Below are 15,502 nucleotides of genomic sequence, written 5' to 3'. Positions count from 1 at the left end.
CCCAGGACATGCTGCGGGGATTGTATTTCCCAGCTGGATAGGATGTGCCTTGATATCCCTCAGGAAAAGGTAGACAACTTGGCAGAGGATAGGGAAGTGTTGGATGAGTTGCTTGGTCGACTGCCACCACAACCCAGATAAACAGCAGAACATGAATGAATGAATAACAGGTTGGTTAGTCTTGCAAAATAAATATTGCACTTAATTAAGATTCTAAATTATTACGTGTCTTACTATTCTGAATGAATTTGGACTCAAATAAATTAAAATTTTGTGTATATCGATTCCATCAATCACTGGAGCTAAAACACACACACATTACATTTATATATAAATTTTGATCGTATTTACTGAAAAGACATTGTAAAAAAGAAAATCCACAATTCTACTTCTTAATTATGAAATGCATGAGATACTTCATTCATCCATCCATCCATCAAGGGTCATGAGGTGGTGGTGGGGGATGGGGGAGCTGGGGGGGCTGGAGCCTATCCTAGCAGTCCTAGGGCATGAGGCCAGGTACACCCTGCTCAGGACACCACTCTGTCACACGGCCACATATAGACACACACACATTCACACCTACAGTCAATTTAGAGTCACCAGTTAACCTAACGTGGAGGAGATGAGGCACCCCTCTGAGGGAACCCACACAAACACAGAGAAAACATGCCATCTCCACACAGAAAGGGCCAGGTGGGAAGCAATTCCATGACCTTCTTGTTGTGAGGTAACAGTGCTAACCATTAAGCCATCATGCCGCCCTGAAATACCTTATAACATCAAAATAAGGTTTTCCATTTGTTATGACCCAATTAACAAAAGTTGTGTATCGTCTTTTGGCTGCTCTTTTCATACAGGGTCACCACAGGAGGTCTGTATTGAGATTTTGCACAATTTCAAAACTTCTTGGCACAATTATAGTTGCATTTGGAGAAACACACACAGCCCCACAGCCCCTGACCTTTCTAAAATGGTGTTGCATCCAAGTACTGATGAGGTCCTTCTCTGCTTAGATCTGACAGGATCAGGCGTACACAAACCAGAGTTTCTGCACCAAACATATGGTGTTTTTTTTAAATAAAGGGGTAAATAATAGAAAAAGAAAACCTTAGTTTTGAAATATACCTGTACTATAGTGTATCAAGTTTTGTTATTAACAGGAGAATTGCAAGGTTAAATGAACTTACAAACTACAAATTTGAACAGTCATTATACCACAGGTTATTTATGCAACTTTTGTAAATGCATACATTTACAAACATGTTAAGAACAGGTTTGGTCATATGGTCTGGCTCATGGACTAATGTGCTCGGTTCAATGTTAAAAAACAACAACAACAAAAAAAAACATTAACAAGTGACCTTTCTCATCTTAGTTTACCAAGTCAATGATATTATATATTTTTTTCTTTTGATTTGACTTGATGTCTAAGGTGAGGGGTACATGGATGAGCGCAAACAAAATACATTTATAACTCAATAGCTCCATCTAGTGAACCGTAAGAGAATGAATTTTTGTTGTCTGTGGCAGATCATGTCTGTCAGTAGATGGGTAGGCAATCATCATTTTGAATGATGTGTTTGACTTACAGCTCCTGATGGTCCTCCTCAAGATGTTCTTCTGGAGCCCACCTCCCCACAGAGCATCAAAGTTTCCTGGAAGGTATAGTCAAACTGCTCACACGGTCACAAACGCACTGGCACACTATATGTTCACTAATGAAATGTCAGAAATTCTTACATGGACCACATCAGTTAATTAGTATAGTACTCAGAGCGCATAGCTCCTTCAGAAAATGAATAACCTATTATTACCTTTGTGGTACAGCAGAAGAGGGTAGTCAGAAATCTGACTTTCATCCCCATTAAGAGTTTGGAACATCTAAGAAAGATTATTAAACCTACCACTCAGCTGGGAGCCCAGAGCTCAGTGGGTAGAAAGAGCTAGACTTGCCAAAAGCCAGTTAAGATTGGTGGTGTTCTTGTCTTGTAGCCTCCACAGAAGCACCTGCAGAACGGTGTGATCCGTGGCTACCAGGTGGGCTACCGTGAGTACAGCCCTGGTGGGAGTCATCAGTTCACCATCATCAGCGTGGACACCACCGGAGACACCACAGAGAGCATTGCGCTAGACAACCTGAAGAAGTTCACTCAGTACAGCGTGGTGGTGCAGGCGGCAAACAGGGCGGGCACCGGGCCGTCTTCACAGCAGGTGGTCACCAAAACCCTAGAGGATGGTGAGTAACATACATGAGTTTTATAGCATTGAGGCATTTGTTTTCCTTTTAGATCTTACACATAGACAGAGGAAAAATGTTACAGAAAAGTCAGAGTAATGAAACAAAAAACTGACACTTTTAATTAGACATTTAGATGGATAATAATCAATAGCAGTACTGCTTTTGATTTTTTTCTATCTGAATTCATTGTTATATAAAGGAATGCAATTTTTGATGGGTTAATCCAGATAAATCTCCTCTATTGGACCTTTTATGAATTACATGAAAACAAATTCTGGAAATTATGGGTGTTGTTGTTTAACAAAGATAATTCATTCCTATTGTTTTTAAAAATGCAAATTATTAACAGCATAGCATTCTTTTTATTCAGATTTCCAGCTCTAAGCCTTTTACTTACTTCGATTTGTCAGTATTCCCCCACAGAAACAACTATAACAGCAACATAAAATGCATTTGTGCTACAAACAGCATAATCAAAAACAATGTAGACCATCACTTTTTTATTCTCATATAAAACAAATAATATTGTAACATCAATAACTAAGAAATGCTGGAAGTTACAACGACACAGATCACAATAAACTACCATCATCATTATTTTTGTCATTTCTGTGTGAAATTTTATAACTATGGTGTAAATTTAAGAAGGGGTGATAGATAGCTTCTTTGTTAATTTCCCTGCATAATTTATAAACACAGGTGAATTTTATTCCACAGTAGAATTCCCTTTGAAGATGGAAGTGAATTTTTGTTTACACAAAGGGGTCAAATTTAGATGTTAATATCTGTTTTTATACACCTTAAGCGACATTGATTTGCTGAAAAAGGTGTGTAACATGACCTATTAAATACTTGAACTGATTTCATTTTGCTAGTACCAAATATGTGACTCCCCCCCCCGTGCATTTGGTACCATCACTACAATTGCTTTTTCTTTGACCATAGTCAGAGTTTCAACTCATATCCGAGGTACTGGATGAACTCCACTTGGACAGACTGTGTCTAATTTGTTTTTCTTGAACTTCCATTCCAATATATTTCCCCCTGGCTCCAATAGTGCCATCTCGGCCTCCTGAAAATGTCTTGGCTGTGGCCAAATCCCCAGAAGTTATCTCGCTGTCCTGGATCCCTCTTCCCAGAGAGGCTCTAAATGGAAATTTGCAAGGCTACAGAGTCATCTACTGGGCCAACCTGCCTGATGGAGGTACTACATACACCAGCCCTCATGCACATAACACATTATTTACCATTTTAGTCAATAATTCATAATCTGTCTAACATGTCATTTGTTGGTCATGTCTATTTTTGCTTGGTTGCATGGTTTACCCACTAGGGGAAGCTGTGGTATAGCTTGACTCAGTGGAATGTATTTCTGTAGCCTTTCTATTTGAGACAGATGCTCAAAGCATTTTTACAGTGATGCTTGTTAATGTTAATTTGATGCTTCTGTTACAAGTCTGTAAATAAAATTTTCAAATAAGTTCTCATTTCAAAAACCTGTGTACGTTCAAAAAGTGATAACATTTTATTGTCTCTCTCTCTCTCTCTCTCTCTCTCTCTCTCTCTCTCTCTCTCTCTCTCTCTCTCTCTCTCTCTCTCTCTCTCTCTCTCTCTCTATATATATATATATATATATATTTACAGAGTGGGGTAAAAAGTATTTAGTCATTTGTCAGATTTATTTGTCATTGTCATTACACGAGTGCAACAACAACAAAATTATGTCCACACTCCAAATACCACAGACAAGATACAGCAATTCATCCACAATTTTTACTTGTTTACCTTAATAATGGCACACATCAGAATTAAAGACAACACATATACGCGTACATTTGACATTGTTTATGTGCACAGTCCGTTATCCGAATTGAGGCAGTGTGAGTGTTGGTTGGAGCCGCAGCAACATGGTCGCGCAGCCGCCAGCTTGGGGGGGACGGGGAGCTACCGCAGCTGAAGCCACGCTGCACCCAGGAGGTGGCAAGGAGGAAGCCAGGGTGAGGGGAGTGGAAAGACATGGGGGGGAGGGGGTAATAGGGATGGAGGGAGAGGGGAGGAATGCGACCGTCCTTGCCGAAGTCCCAAGCTGTTATATAGTCAGTCACTGATTGTGCAAGTTCTCCTACTTAGAAAGATGAAAGAGGTCTGTAATTTTCATCATAGGTATACTTCAACTGTTAGAGACAAATGAGAAAAAAAAATCCAGAAAATCACATTGTAGGATTTTTAAAGAATTTATTTGTAAATTATGGTGGAAAATAAGTATTTGGTCACCCACAAACAAGCAAGATTTCTGGCTCTCACAGACCTCTAATGTCTTAAAGAAGCTCTTCTGTCCTCCACCTGTTACCTGTATTAATGGCATCTGTTGGAACTCATTATCTGTATAAAAACACCTATCCACAGCCTCAAACAGTCAGACTCCAAACTCAACCATGGCCAAGACCAAAGAGCTGTCACCAGGAAGAAAATTGTAGATGTGCACCAGGCTGGGCAGAGTGAATCTACTCTGCCCAGCCTGGTGCACATCTGCAGATATTCCACTTTAACAGTGGAATATCCGGATAAAATGCTGAAACCGACTTCTTCTGAAACTTCTCTGTTCTCTCACGACGTCCTGGATCAATAGAGCCTGAAATTTGGAGGTTTTCAGCTTGAAACAGGATGACGACGTCGCCTCAGAGCGCTGTGCGATGTCCCGCTCCGTGGGAAGTCCTTACAGCGATAGAAACAATCCAAAATCTCTCATCAGCCGTTAAAATTTTCACCGAAAACCAGCTGAATTTCTCGAATGGTGTCCACTCGGATATGCCTCACAGTTTTTGAAAAAATTTTGATCAAGCACAGTGCCAGTCTCTCAGCAACTTCTCAGACAAAGGAATTCCGACGAGGGGGCTGGACCACTCCTTCCACAAGGCGTGCTCACAGGCGAATGACGTCACCGACAGGCTTGAAAAAACTCACGCATGCGCACGAGGGTTCAAGCTTGGCTGATGTAAAAACACGTGATTCAAATCCATATAGTTTTTTAAAAAGTAAAACTGTTGGTTTCTTTTCTCGCAGACCTCGTATATACGAGGTCTGTCAATAAAGTATAGGTCCTTTTTATTTTTTTCAAAAACTATATGGATTTCATTCATATGTTTTTATGTCAGACATGCTTGAACCCTCGTGCGCATGCGTGAGTTTTTCCACGCCTGTCGGTGACGTCATTCGCCTGTGAGCACTCCTTGTGGGAGGAGTCGTCCAGCCCCTCGTTGGAATTCCTTTGTCTGAGAAGTTGCTGAGAGACTGGCGCTTTGTTTGATCAAAATTTTTTCTAAACCTGTGAGACACATCGAAGTGGACACGGTTCGAAAAATTAAGCTGGTTTTCGGTGAAAATTTTAACGGCTGATGAGAGATTTTGAGGTGATACTGTCGCTTTAAGGACTTCCCACGGTGTGAGACGTCACGCAGCGCTCTCAGGCGCCGTCGTCAGCCTGTTTCAAGCTGAAAACCTCCACATTCCACTATTGATCCAAGACGTCGTGAGAGAACAGAGAAGTTTCAGAAGAAGTCGGTTTCAGCATTTTATCCGGATATTCCACTGTTAAAGGAGATTTTTTTAATGAAAGACGTGCGGACGGATTGCAGCGTCGGCTCGCAGCCGCTGCGACGCTCCGCCACAGGAAAAACACCTCTGTTGGAAGCCTTAAGGACAAGTTGGAACATGTCCAGCTGTTAAACAATTTCTCATATACTCACTCCACTGAAAGCCATCAAAAGCCGCCTAGATTTTACAAATGGTTATCAACACGGAGGTGTTTTTCCTGTGCCGCCGCACCGCGCCGGCTGCGTCCCGACGCACGGACCTGTCCGCACGTCTTTCATTAAAAAAATCTCCTTTAACAGTGGAATATCCGGATAAAATGCTGAAACCGACTTCTTCTGAAACTTCTCTGTTCTCTCACGACGTCCTGGATCAATAGAGCCTGAAATGTGGAGGTTTTCAGCTTGAAACAGGCTGACAACGGCGCCTGGGACTGCTGCACGACATCTCGCACCGTGGGAAGTCCTTAAAGCGACAGTATCACCTCAAAATCTCTCATCAGCCGTTAAAATTTTCACCGAAAACCAGCTTAATTTTTCGAACTGTGTCCACTTCGATGTGTCTCACAGGTTTAGAAAAAATTTTGATCAAACAAAGCGCCAGTCTCTCAGCAACTTCCCAGACAAAGGAATTCCGACGAGGGGCTGGACGACTCCTCCCACAAGGAGTGCTCACAGGCGAATGACGTCACCGACAGGTGTGGAAAAACTCACGCATGCGCACGAGGGTTCAAGCATGTCTGACGTAAAAACATATGAATGAAATCCATATAGTTTTTGAAAAAATAAAAAGGACCTATACTTTATTGACAGCCCTCGTATATACGAGGTCTGTGAGAAAAGTAACAGACCTTTTTATTTTTTCAAAAACTATATGGATTTGATTCATATGTTTTTACGTAAGCCAAGCTTGAACCTTCGTGCGCATGCGTGAGTTTTTCCACGCCTGTCAGTTGCGTCATTCACCTGTTGGGCAGGCTTTGAGTGAGCACTGCTCCACCCCTCTCGTCATTGCGAGGAAATGGCGGAATGATTTGGGCTTTTTTTTTCCATCAGAATTTTTTCAGAAACTGTTAGAGACAGGCAGCTGGAAACCATTCGAAACATTTATCTGGCTTTCGGTTAAAATTTTACGGGCTTCACAGAGAATAAGGTCTGTTACTACAGCTTTAAGGATGGCCCACAATGGCACACGGCACGCCGCGCTCCGAGCCGCCATCGAGAGGCAGAAACCACCACATCATTTCTAAACGGATGGCTGTGTGGAGCCGGGACCGTCGTGTGCAATTTCTCTGGTTATCACAAGAGCATGAGCCATTTTCCGGTAGATTTCACTTTTAAACTTTGACTTAAATATTGATCTGCTCAATCCAAATAAGCATAAAATAACAGATGAATTTATCAGTATAATGTACAGTATGAGTTTATATCCAAAAATCACCAGGCCAAGCAGAATTACATCCCATAGTGCTACCTTAATTGATAATATATTCAGCAATGATATTGAGAATAACACTGTGAGTGGATTATTAATCAATGACATTAGTGATCATCTACCAGTTTCATCGTTTATAATAGAAACCATCGGCGGAATCAGCCAGAGGAGAAATAAAATACAGGCGAGTGCGGACAGAGGAAAACATGAACACACTAAAGAAGGATTTACAGGAGCAAAACTGGGAAAAGGTATACAGTGAAAGTGATGTTGATAGTGCATATGAAACTTTTTTACAAATATTTACATCATTATATGATAAAAATTGTCCAATTAAACAAGACTACAAGAAAACAAAAATCCAAGCTCGACCATGGATGACGAAAGGGTTACGAAATGCATGTAATAAGAAAAATACACTGTATAGAGAATTCATAAAACTAAAGACTAAAGAGGCAGAAAATAGATATAAGAAATACAAAAATAGATTAACTAATATTATACGGGTATGTAGGAAGGAATATTATAGTAACATATTATATAATAACAAAACCAATATTAAAGGAATATGGGATATATTAAATAGCATTATCAAAAATGGTAATAAAAAACAGAGTTACCCTCAGTATTTCATTGATAATAATGTCAAGAAGGAAAATAAGGATGAGGTAGTCAACGGTTTTAATACATTTTTTGTAAATATTGGACCAAGCTTGGCAGAAAAAATTCCCGATTCCCAACCTTAGGATTGGGATAATAATCTCATAGAAAGAAATCCCTGTTCAATGTTCCTCACAGCAGTGGATGGAAAAGAAATTATAGACATTGTGAATAATTGTAAATATAAAACATCTACCGATTTAAATGAAATTGATATGGTGGTGGTAAAACAGGTCATTGAATGGATTGTAGAACCATTAACATACATCTGTAACTTATCATTTCAAACCGGTAAATTTCCCAATCAAATGAAAATAGCTAAGGTTGTGCCGCTGTATAAGACTGGGGATAGACACCACTTCACAAATTATAGACCTGTTTCTTTGCTTCCACAATTTTCCAAATTATTACAAAAGTTATTCAATAATAGATTAGACAAATTCATAAATAAACATAAATTACTTACTGATAGTCAATATGGATTCAGAGCACATAGTTCAACATCACTTGCATTAATAGAATCAGTTGAGATTACAAACGCCATAGACCACAAATTACATTCAGTTGGAATATTTATAGACCTTAAAAAGGCTTTTGATACAATCGATCATGACATATTAATCAATAAACTTGAACAGTATGGGATTAGGGGGTTGGTGTTGCACTGGGTGAGAAGCTACTTAAGTAACAGAAAACAGTTTGTGAAGTTGGGGGATATACATCAATCATGCTTGGACAATGCTTGTGGCGTCCCACAGTGGTCAGTATTGGGTCCAAAACTGTTTCTAATTTATATAAATGATATTGTCAATGTTTCCAAAATATTAAAATTAGTATTATTGCAGATGACACAAGCATTTTTTGTTCAGGGGGGGATTTGCAGGAGTTACTGAGGAGGATCAGTATAGAAATGGGAAAATTGAAAATATGGTTTGACAGAAACAAATTATCATTAAACTTAAGTAAAACAAAATACATGTATTTGGCTATTGTACTACAGACATACAGGTTCAGTTACAAGTCGAGGGGGTAGATATTGAAAGGGTACATGAAAATAAGTTTCTGGGGGTGATAATAGATGATAAGATAAACTGGAAGACTCATATAAAACATATACAAAGTAAACTGTCAAGAAGCATTTCAGTTCTAAACAAAGCGAAACATATTCTGGACCACAACTCACTCCGCATTCTTTACTGCTCACTGGTTTTACCATATTTACAGTACTGTGCAGAGGTATGGTGTAATACTTATAAAGGTACAACACAATCACTATCAGTAATGCAGAAAAGAGCTATAAGAATTATTCATAATATTGGCTATAGAGATCATACAAATCCACTATTTTTACAATCCTGTTGTGTGGGCCGCTGAAGAGGAGGTACTGCTGGCCCACCACCACCAGAGGGCACCCTGCCTGGAGTGCGGGCTCCAGGCACCAGTGGGCGCTGCCATCTCACAGGAGTAGCCGGGGTGACAGCTGTCACCTACGACAGCTGTTACCAATCATCTGATCCGCAGCGGTATATCTGCAGGACGTCATCTCCACTTCTCTGCCGAGATATCGCTCTACCAAGGAGGTAATTTCTCAGCTGACTGTGAATATCTGTTGATTGTGTGAGTTGGATATTCCGTTTCTTTTTTCGACGAGAGGTGGAGGTGGTTTCCCACCATACGTGCTGCTGGGTGCACACGCACCCACTTCTAACTGTTTTTGCTCCTTGCCAGCAGTACCAGATCCGACACGTGGAGGCAGTGGCCACCTGGGAGTTCGGGACTTGGCGGCTCCAGTATTCCCGGGGTTCGGTGGCGGAGGAAATCGTGTGGTTCCGGTTCTGCTTTGGACAGACGTCTCTTATCTTCGAGCCTGCCCACGTGACACATTCTTGTGAATTGACTTCTTTGTCTATTGTTGTGATCCGTTGTGTTTGTTGTGCTTATTCACAACAGTAAAGTGTTGTTATTTGACTTCCTCCATTGTCCGTTCATTTGCGCCCCCTGTTGTGGGTCCATGTACCTACACTTTCCCAACAAATCCAAATTCTTAAAATTCACAGACTTGGTTCATTTTCAAACAGTACAAATTGTGTATAAAGCAATAAACAATTTACTTCCAGCAAATATTAAAAATATGTTTTTTTAACAGATCAGGGGATCACAGTCTGAAGGGAAAGTTAATTTAAAGCATCAGTGGGCACGAACACATTAAAAGGTTCTGTATTTCTGTCTGTGGGTGAGGATGTGGAACAGATTGGGAGTGGGCTCAAGCAATGTCCAAGCATGAACCAGTTCAAACAGCGGTACAAAAATATGTTTTTTTCTAGGTATAGGGAGGAGGAAGGGTAATGAGGGTTAGGGTGTTTTTGTTTTTTGCTTCGGCTTGTAAATATATTGTATATATATAGTATTTGTATTAAGTAGGTATGTGTAGGTGTATATTTATGTTGTGTATATATATGTATGTGTGTATGTGTGTATATGTGTATGTGTATGTATATGTGTATGTATGTATGTGTGTATGTATGTATGTGTGTATATATATATATATATATATATATATATATGTATATATATATATATATATATATATATATATATATATATATATATATATATATGATATCGGTTTAGGTGTGTAGGAATCTATGTGTATATGTGGCAAAGGGTATTACTGGTTGTGGGGAAGAAGGGGTAGGGATAAATAAGCTGATGCTTCACCCTACCCCTTTTCGGACATGTTGGGTACACAGTAGTAACTTTTTTGTTGTTGTCTTTACTGATCTATCTTGTAATTGTTGTTGTATCAAATGTTCGAAATAAACAGTTTTCATTCATTCATTCATTCAACAAGAGATTTTGTCATGGAAAGCTGCGCGGAGGCTTTGCTCATCGCTACCGATTCGCTGATGAAGCGAGACAAAGGAACACTTCCGTTTCGGAGTGTTAGAGGACAAGTTGGGACATGCCTATCTCGGCTTTCAGTGCTTACCAGTCGAGTGAGTATAAGAGAAATTGTGGAGAGCTGGACATGTCCCAACTTGTCCTCTAACACTCCGAAACGGAGGTGTTCCTTTGTCTCGCTTCATCAGCGAATCGGTCGTGACACGCGAAGCCTCCGCGCGGCTTTCCATGACAAAATCTCTTGTTAAAAGTGAAATCTAACTTGGTTAGCACTGTTGCCTCATAGCAAGAAGGTCATGGGATCGATTCCCACCTGTGGCCTTTCTGTATAGAGTTTGCATGTTTTCTCCATGTGATTTCTTAGTTTTTAAATTTTTTTAAAAATTGCAAAAAGCTCAAAAGAACTGTTTTTACGTTGTCATTATGGGGTATTGTGTGTAGAATTTTGAGGAAAAAATTTTATTTTATCGATTTTGGAATAAAACTGTAAGTTAAATGTGGAAAAGGTGAAGAGCTGTGAATGATTTCTGGATGCACTGTATATATATTCACTTGCTATACCCTGCTGATTCCAATTAAATTGAATGGGAAAGTGTGTCCAAATGTTTGACTGGTAGTGTATACTGTATTTCATAATAGCAATAATAGTGAAATCAGGAATTTATGAGACATATGCTCATTTGTGCACTCAGCATTGGTTGTGGCTCCTTTTGCACAAATTACGGCATCAATGCGCCGTGGCTTGGAGGTGATCAGCCTGTGGCACTGCTGAGGTGTTTTGTAAATCCTGGGAGCTTTGATAGTGGTCTTCAACTTGCCTATATTATTGGATCTGATGTTTTATCTTCCTCTTGAAAATACCCCATAGATTTGCTGTGGAGTTCAGATCAGGTTAGTTGGCTGGCCAGTCAAGTGCAGTAACATGGTTAGCAAAACACTTCGTAGTCGTTTTGGCAGTGTGAGCAGGGGGTAAGTCCTGCTGGAAGAGGAAATCAGCATCTCCATTAAGCTTGTCAGCTGATGGAAGCATTAAGTGCTCTCCTGGTAGATGGCTGTGTGGACTTTGGACTTGATAAAACACAGTGAACAACACCAGCAGATGACACGGCACCCCAAATCATCACTGACTGTTGAAACTTCACACTGGACTTCAAGTAACTTGGATTCTGTGCCTCTCTACTCTTCCTCCAGACACAGGGACCTTAACTGTTCTGTGTGCCAGCAATGCAGGGTATTGTCATGGGTCGTGTGTGTGTGTGTGTGTATGAATGTGTGTGTGAGTGAGTGAATAACATAACTCAAAAAACAGCTGGACAGATTTAAATCAAACCTGGTGGCAGTATTACTTCAGCAAATGTTGTGAGATGATTAACTTTTGGAGAGGATCGGACAAAGGTGTTGTCTTGATGAAGTCACAAGGAAGTCATAAAAGGAAGTCATATTGGTTCCAAAAATACATTCTCATTTTTCTTGATGTTACCATGTTCCCTGCTTAAAAATGACTCTGGTGTGGAAGTGAGAGAATAATAAACATAGGAAGTTGCATTCCATTTCGACAAAAAGTTGAAGGTTTCTAAGTAACAAATTGTCGCCCAAGGTTTTTGTCATCAAAACACTGTGCGCACTCAAAAGCTTGCATGTACTGCTATGATGAACTTTTGGATATGGATTTGCAGAGCACACGGGGCTTGAATCTGCACTCTTATTCTTTTCATTTCCAAATGAAATGCAAAATACACATGCTGCGATAGACTGAGGTCCTGTCCAGGGTATATCCTGCCTCATGCCCTTTGACTGCTGGGATAGGCTCCAGCCCCCGTGGCCCTTAACTGGAGTGAGCGGGTATAGAAAATGGATGGATGGATGGATGGATGGATGGATGGATGGATGGAAAATTTACTTTCATCTGAAAAGAGGACCGACCCACTGAACTGTCCAGTTTTTCTTCTCCTTAGCCCAGATAAGATGCTTCTGAAATTGTCTCTGATTCATGAGTGATTTGACCCTTAGAATGTGATGCTTATAGCCCATTTCTTGCACTTCTGTGCATGGTGGCTCTCGATGCACTCTCTCCAGCCTCAGTCAGCACCTTGTGAAGCTCCCCCAAGGTCTTGAATCTGCTGTGCTTGATAATCCTCACAAGGCTGCACGCATACCTTTTGCTTGTGCATCTTTTCCTACCACACTTTTCACTTTTTCCTTCCATGAATAAACAGCCAGCCATTTCAGTAATGACTTTCCTTGGTTGACTCTAAATTGACTGTTGGCGTCATTGAGAGTGTGAATGTGTTTGTGTGTCTATGTGTGTCGGCTATGTGATAGACTGGCGGCCTGTTCAGGGTTTACCCCACCTCTTGCCCACAGTCTGCTTGGATAGACTCCATGCATCATCCTTTCCTCCCCACTGTGTCCCTTAACTGGGATATGTGGGTTCAGAAAATAAATGCATGAATGGATAGTACCTGAGATTTTTTTTATCCCAGGTTGTAGCGATCTGAGCTGCAGTTTTGCAGAGCTCCATCAGTAATTCACAAGGCAATAAGTTGGTTAGTTTCACCACCTCAGATCTGAGTGACATGAACTATGTGGACTCTAACAGTGATTATAAAAATTGAAATTCCTTTATACCTGTTTTGTTTAATTGAAACAGGTTATACGTTGCTGTTTAATATCTGCAATCCACTTTTCTATTTATTTCATCCTGCACATTTTAATTAATTCAGTAGATTTGCATACATTTTAAATGCTTATTGCATGAAAGACACCGGTTTCTTTGAGCTGAATATTAGAAGGTGTGCTCAGGTTGTCTCTTGTCTTCTAACAGAACTGGGAGAAATCAGAAATGTGACCACTGGTCAGCCGTCACTAGAGCTGGACAGTTTGGAAAAGTACACTAACTACAGCATCCAGGTGTTAGCCTTCACCAACGCAGGCGATGGTGTGCGCAGTGAACAAATCTATGTGCGCACCAAAGAAGATGGTATGACATGTCACACTACTACTTAGAAAATTGGGAAAATATCATTAATAACACGACATCACATACTTAAGAACGTGGACTCAGTGCAACATCCAAACCTTACATGGTTGCACCGATTCATGCCAAGTGCTCTCATATGAATTTTTGTGGTCTTGAAATCTAATGGGTTCTGTCCAAAATTAACCACTTTATCCTTGACTCACAAAGAAAACCTTCTACCATAGTGGCTTCAGAGTGAGCTACAGGTATGGCCTTGGGTTTGGCCTTTCAAGGTCACCCAGTGCCACAGGTCATGTGAAAGAAAAGTGATATATGGCATCATGTTAGTGTTTAAAAGTAACCACAGGTGTATCTTTAACCATTTCTTGAAATAGCTAAATGAGATCACATATATCAAAGGTCATGTGACCAACGGTCACAGTTATATCATGGTTCATGTAACTATGGGTGTATTTTTTAACAAAATTCCTGAAGTAGCCATGCCATATATCCCCTAAAAAGCCTTTGACAAAAATTATGGACATTTTCATTGATTGTTTTCAAACGTCAGTTGCTGTGGTCCTTGGCTGACCCTCCATCATTCCACTAAGTTTGGTCTAAATCAGACCAAAACTCTGAGTTATATTGGTCCCACTTTACATTAAAGAACTAAAACCATACCCACATTTAATGTAATTACTTGATTTGTCAGACGTAAGGAAAACATACTCATACTCAGTGTTTAATGTGGGTTCCTCAGAGCTTTACCCAGTTCTTGTTTTTCCTTAGTTCCTGGTCCTCCGGCAGGGGTGAAGGCGGCGGCTTCCAGCAGCTCTGCAGTGTTTGTTTCATGGCTGCCTCCACTCAAACTCAATGGCATCATCAGGAAGTACATTGTCTTCTGCTCTAACCTCCATCCATGGTAAAGACATTTGTACACCATTAGATTTTTGGTGGCAGTTGGTTCAAATCGCCCACTTGTCAAACAGCCAGTGCAGAGACCATGTTCCTGTATGAGCAGTGTTGCCCACAGTTACTTTGAAAAAGTAATCCAATTACTGATTACTGATTACTCCTTCAAAAAGTAACTTAGTTACTTTACTGATTACTCAAATGTAAAAGTAACTAAGTTAGATTACTAGTTACTTTTTTAGTTACTTTTCCCAGCTGCCGACAACAACCCTCTGCCACCTCAACACGACAATGATACTTGTTTGCCTAAACTCACTTTATAGTCACCCTTTCTTGACTTCAATGAAAATAAATACTTGTTTTATAAAAAGTAAAATAAAGACCTCTTTCTTGACCTCATATTTAACTGTTGACAGCTCTGTAACAATAAAACTTGCAATTTCTAACCTACATTGTTTATAAATGTAACTATTAAATTCTTTCTAACATTTTTTTCTAACATTTAAATTCTCTCTAAACATTTTACTTGTTGAAATTATTATTATTATTATAAGTAGTATTATTAGTTGTCGTAAAAAAGACTTCAAAACTGGACCTTTAATCTAGGGGTTGTGGTGGGGGGGCACATCCCTGCCCCACACACCCATTCCATCTAGATTCGCCCCTGCTTTGGCGTTTGAGCACAAAGAATGGATAAAATTTATTTATGCAGAAACATGACCAGATTTACAGTTAAGAAAGTTTTATTGTGTTTTCACAATCATGTGGTCCCTCAGAAGAGAGTTTAGGTGCAATTTGTGTGG

General features: G+C 40.0%; 1 protein-coding gene across 1 annotated transcript in view; it reads left to right on the top strand.

Annotated features, from left to right (window-relative positions):
- The window catches only part of dscamb (Down syndrome cell adhesion molecule b), a 498,706-nt gene that overhangs the window by 362,800 nt on the left and 120,404 nt on the right, over window positions 1-15,502 (top strand). Inside the window, 5 exon segments of the mRNA XM_034168081.1 lie at window positions 1,595-1,665; window positions 1,996-2,239; window positions 3,300-3,446; window positions 13,653-13,808; window positions 14,577-14,699. Coding sequence (XP_034023972.1) covers window positions 1,595-1,665; window positions 1,996-2,239; window positions 3,300-3,446; window positions 13,653-13,808; window positions 14,577-14,699 — 741 coding nt within the window.

Source organism: Thalassophryne amazonica, chromosome 4, assembly GCF_902500255.1.
Source record: "Thalassophryne amazonica chromosome 4, fThaAma1.1, whole genome shotgun sequence".
Classification (NCBI taxonomy): Eukaryota; Metazoa; Chordata; class Actinopteri; order Batrachoidiformes; family Batrachoididae; genus Thalassophryne; species Thalassophryne amazonica.
The sequence above is the reverse complement of the archived record's forward strand: the minus strand, read 5'-3'. Positions and strand labels throughout refer to the sequence as shown.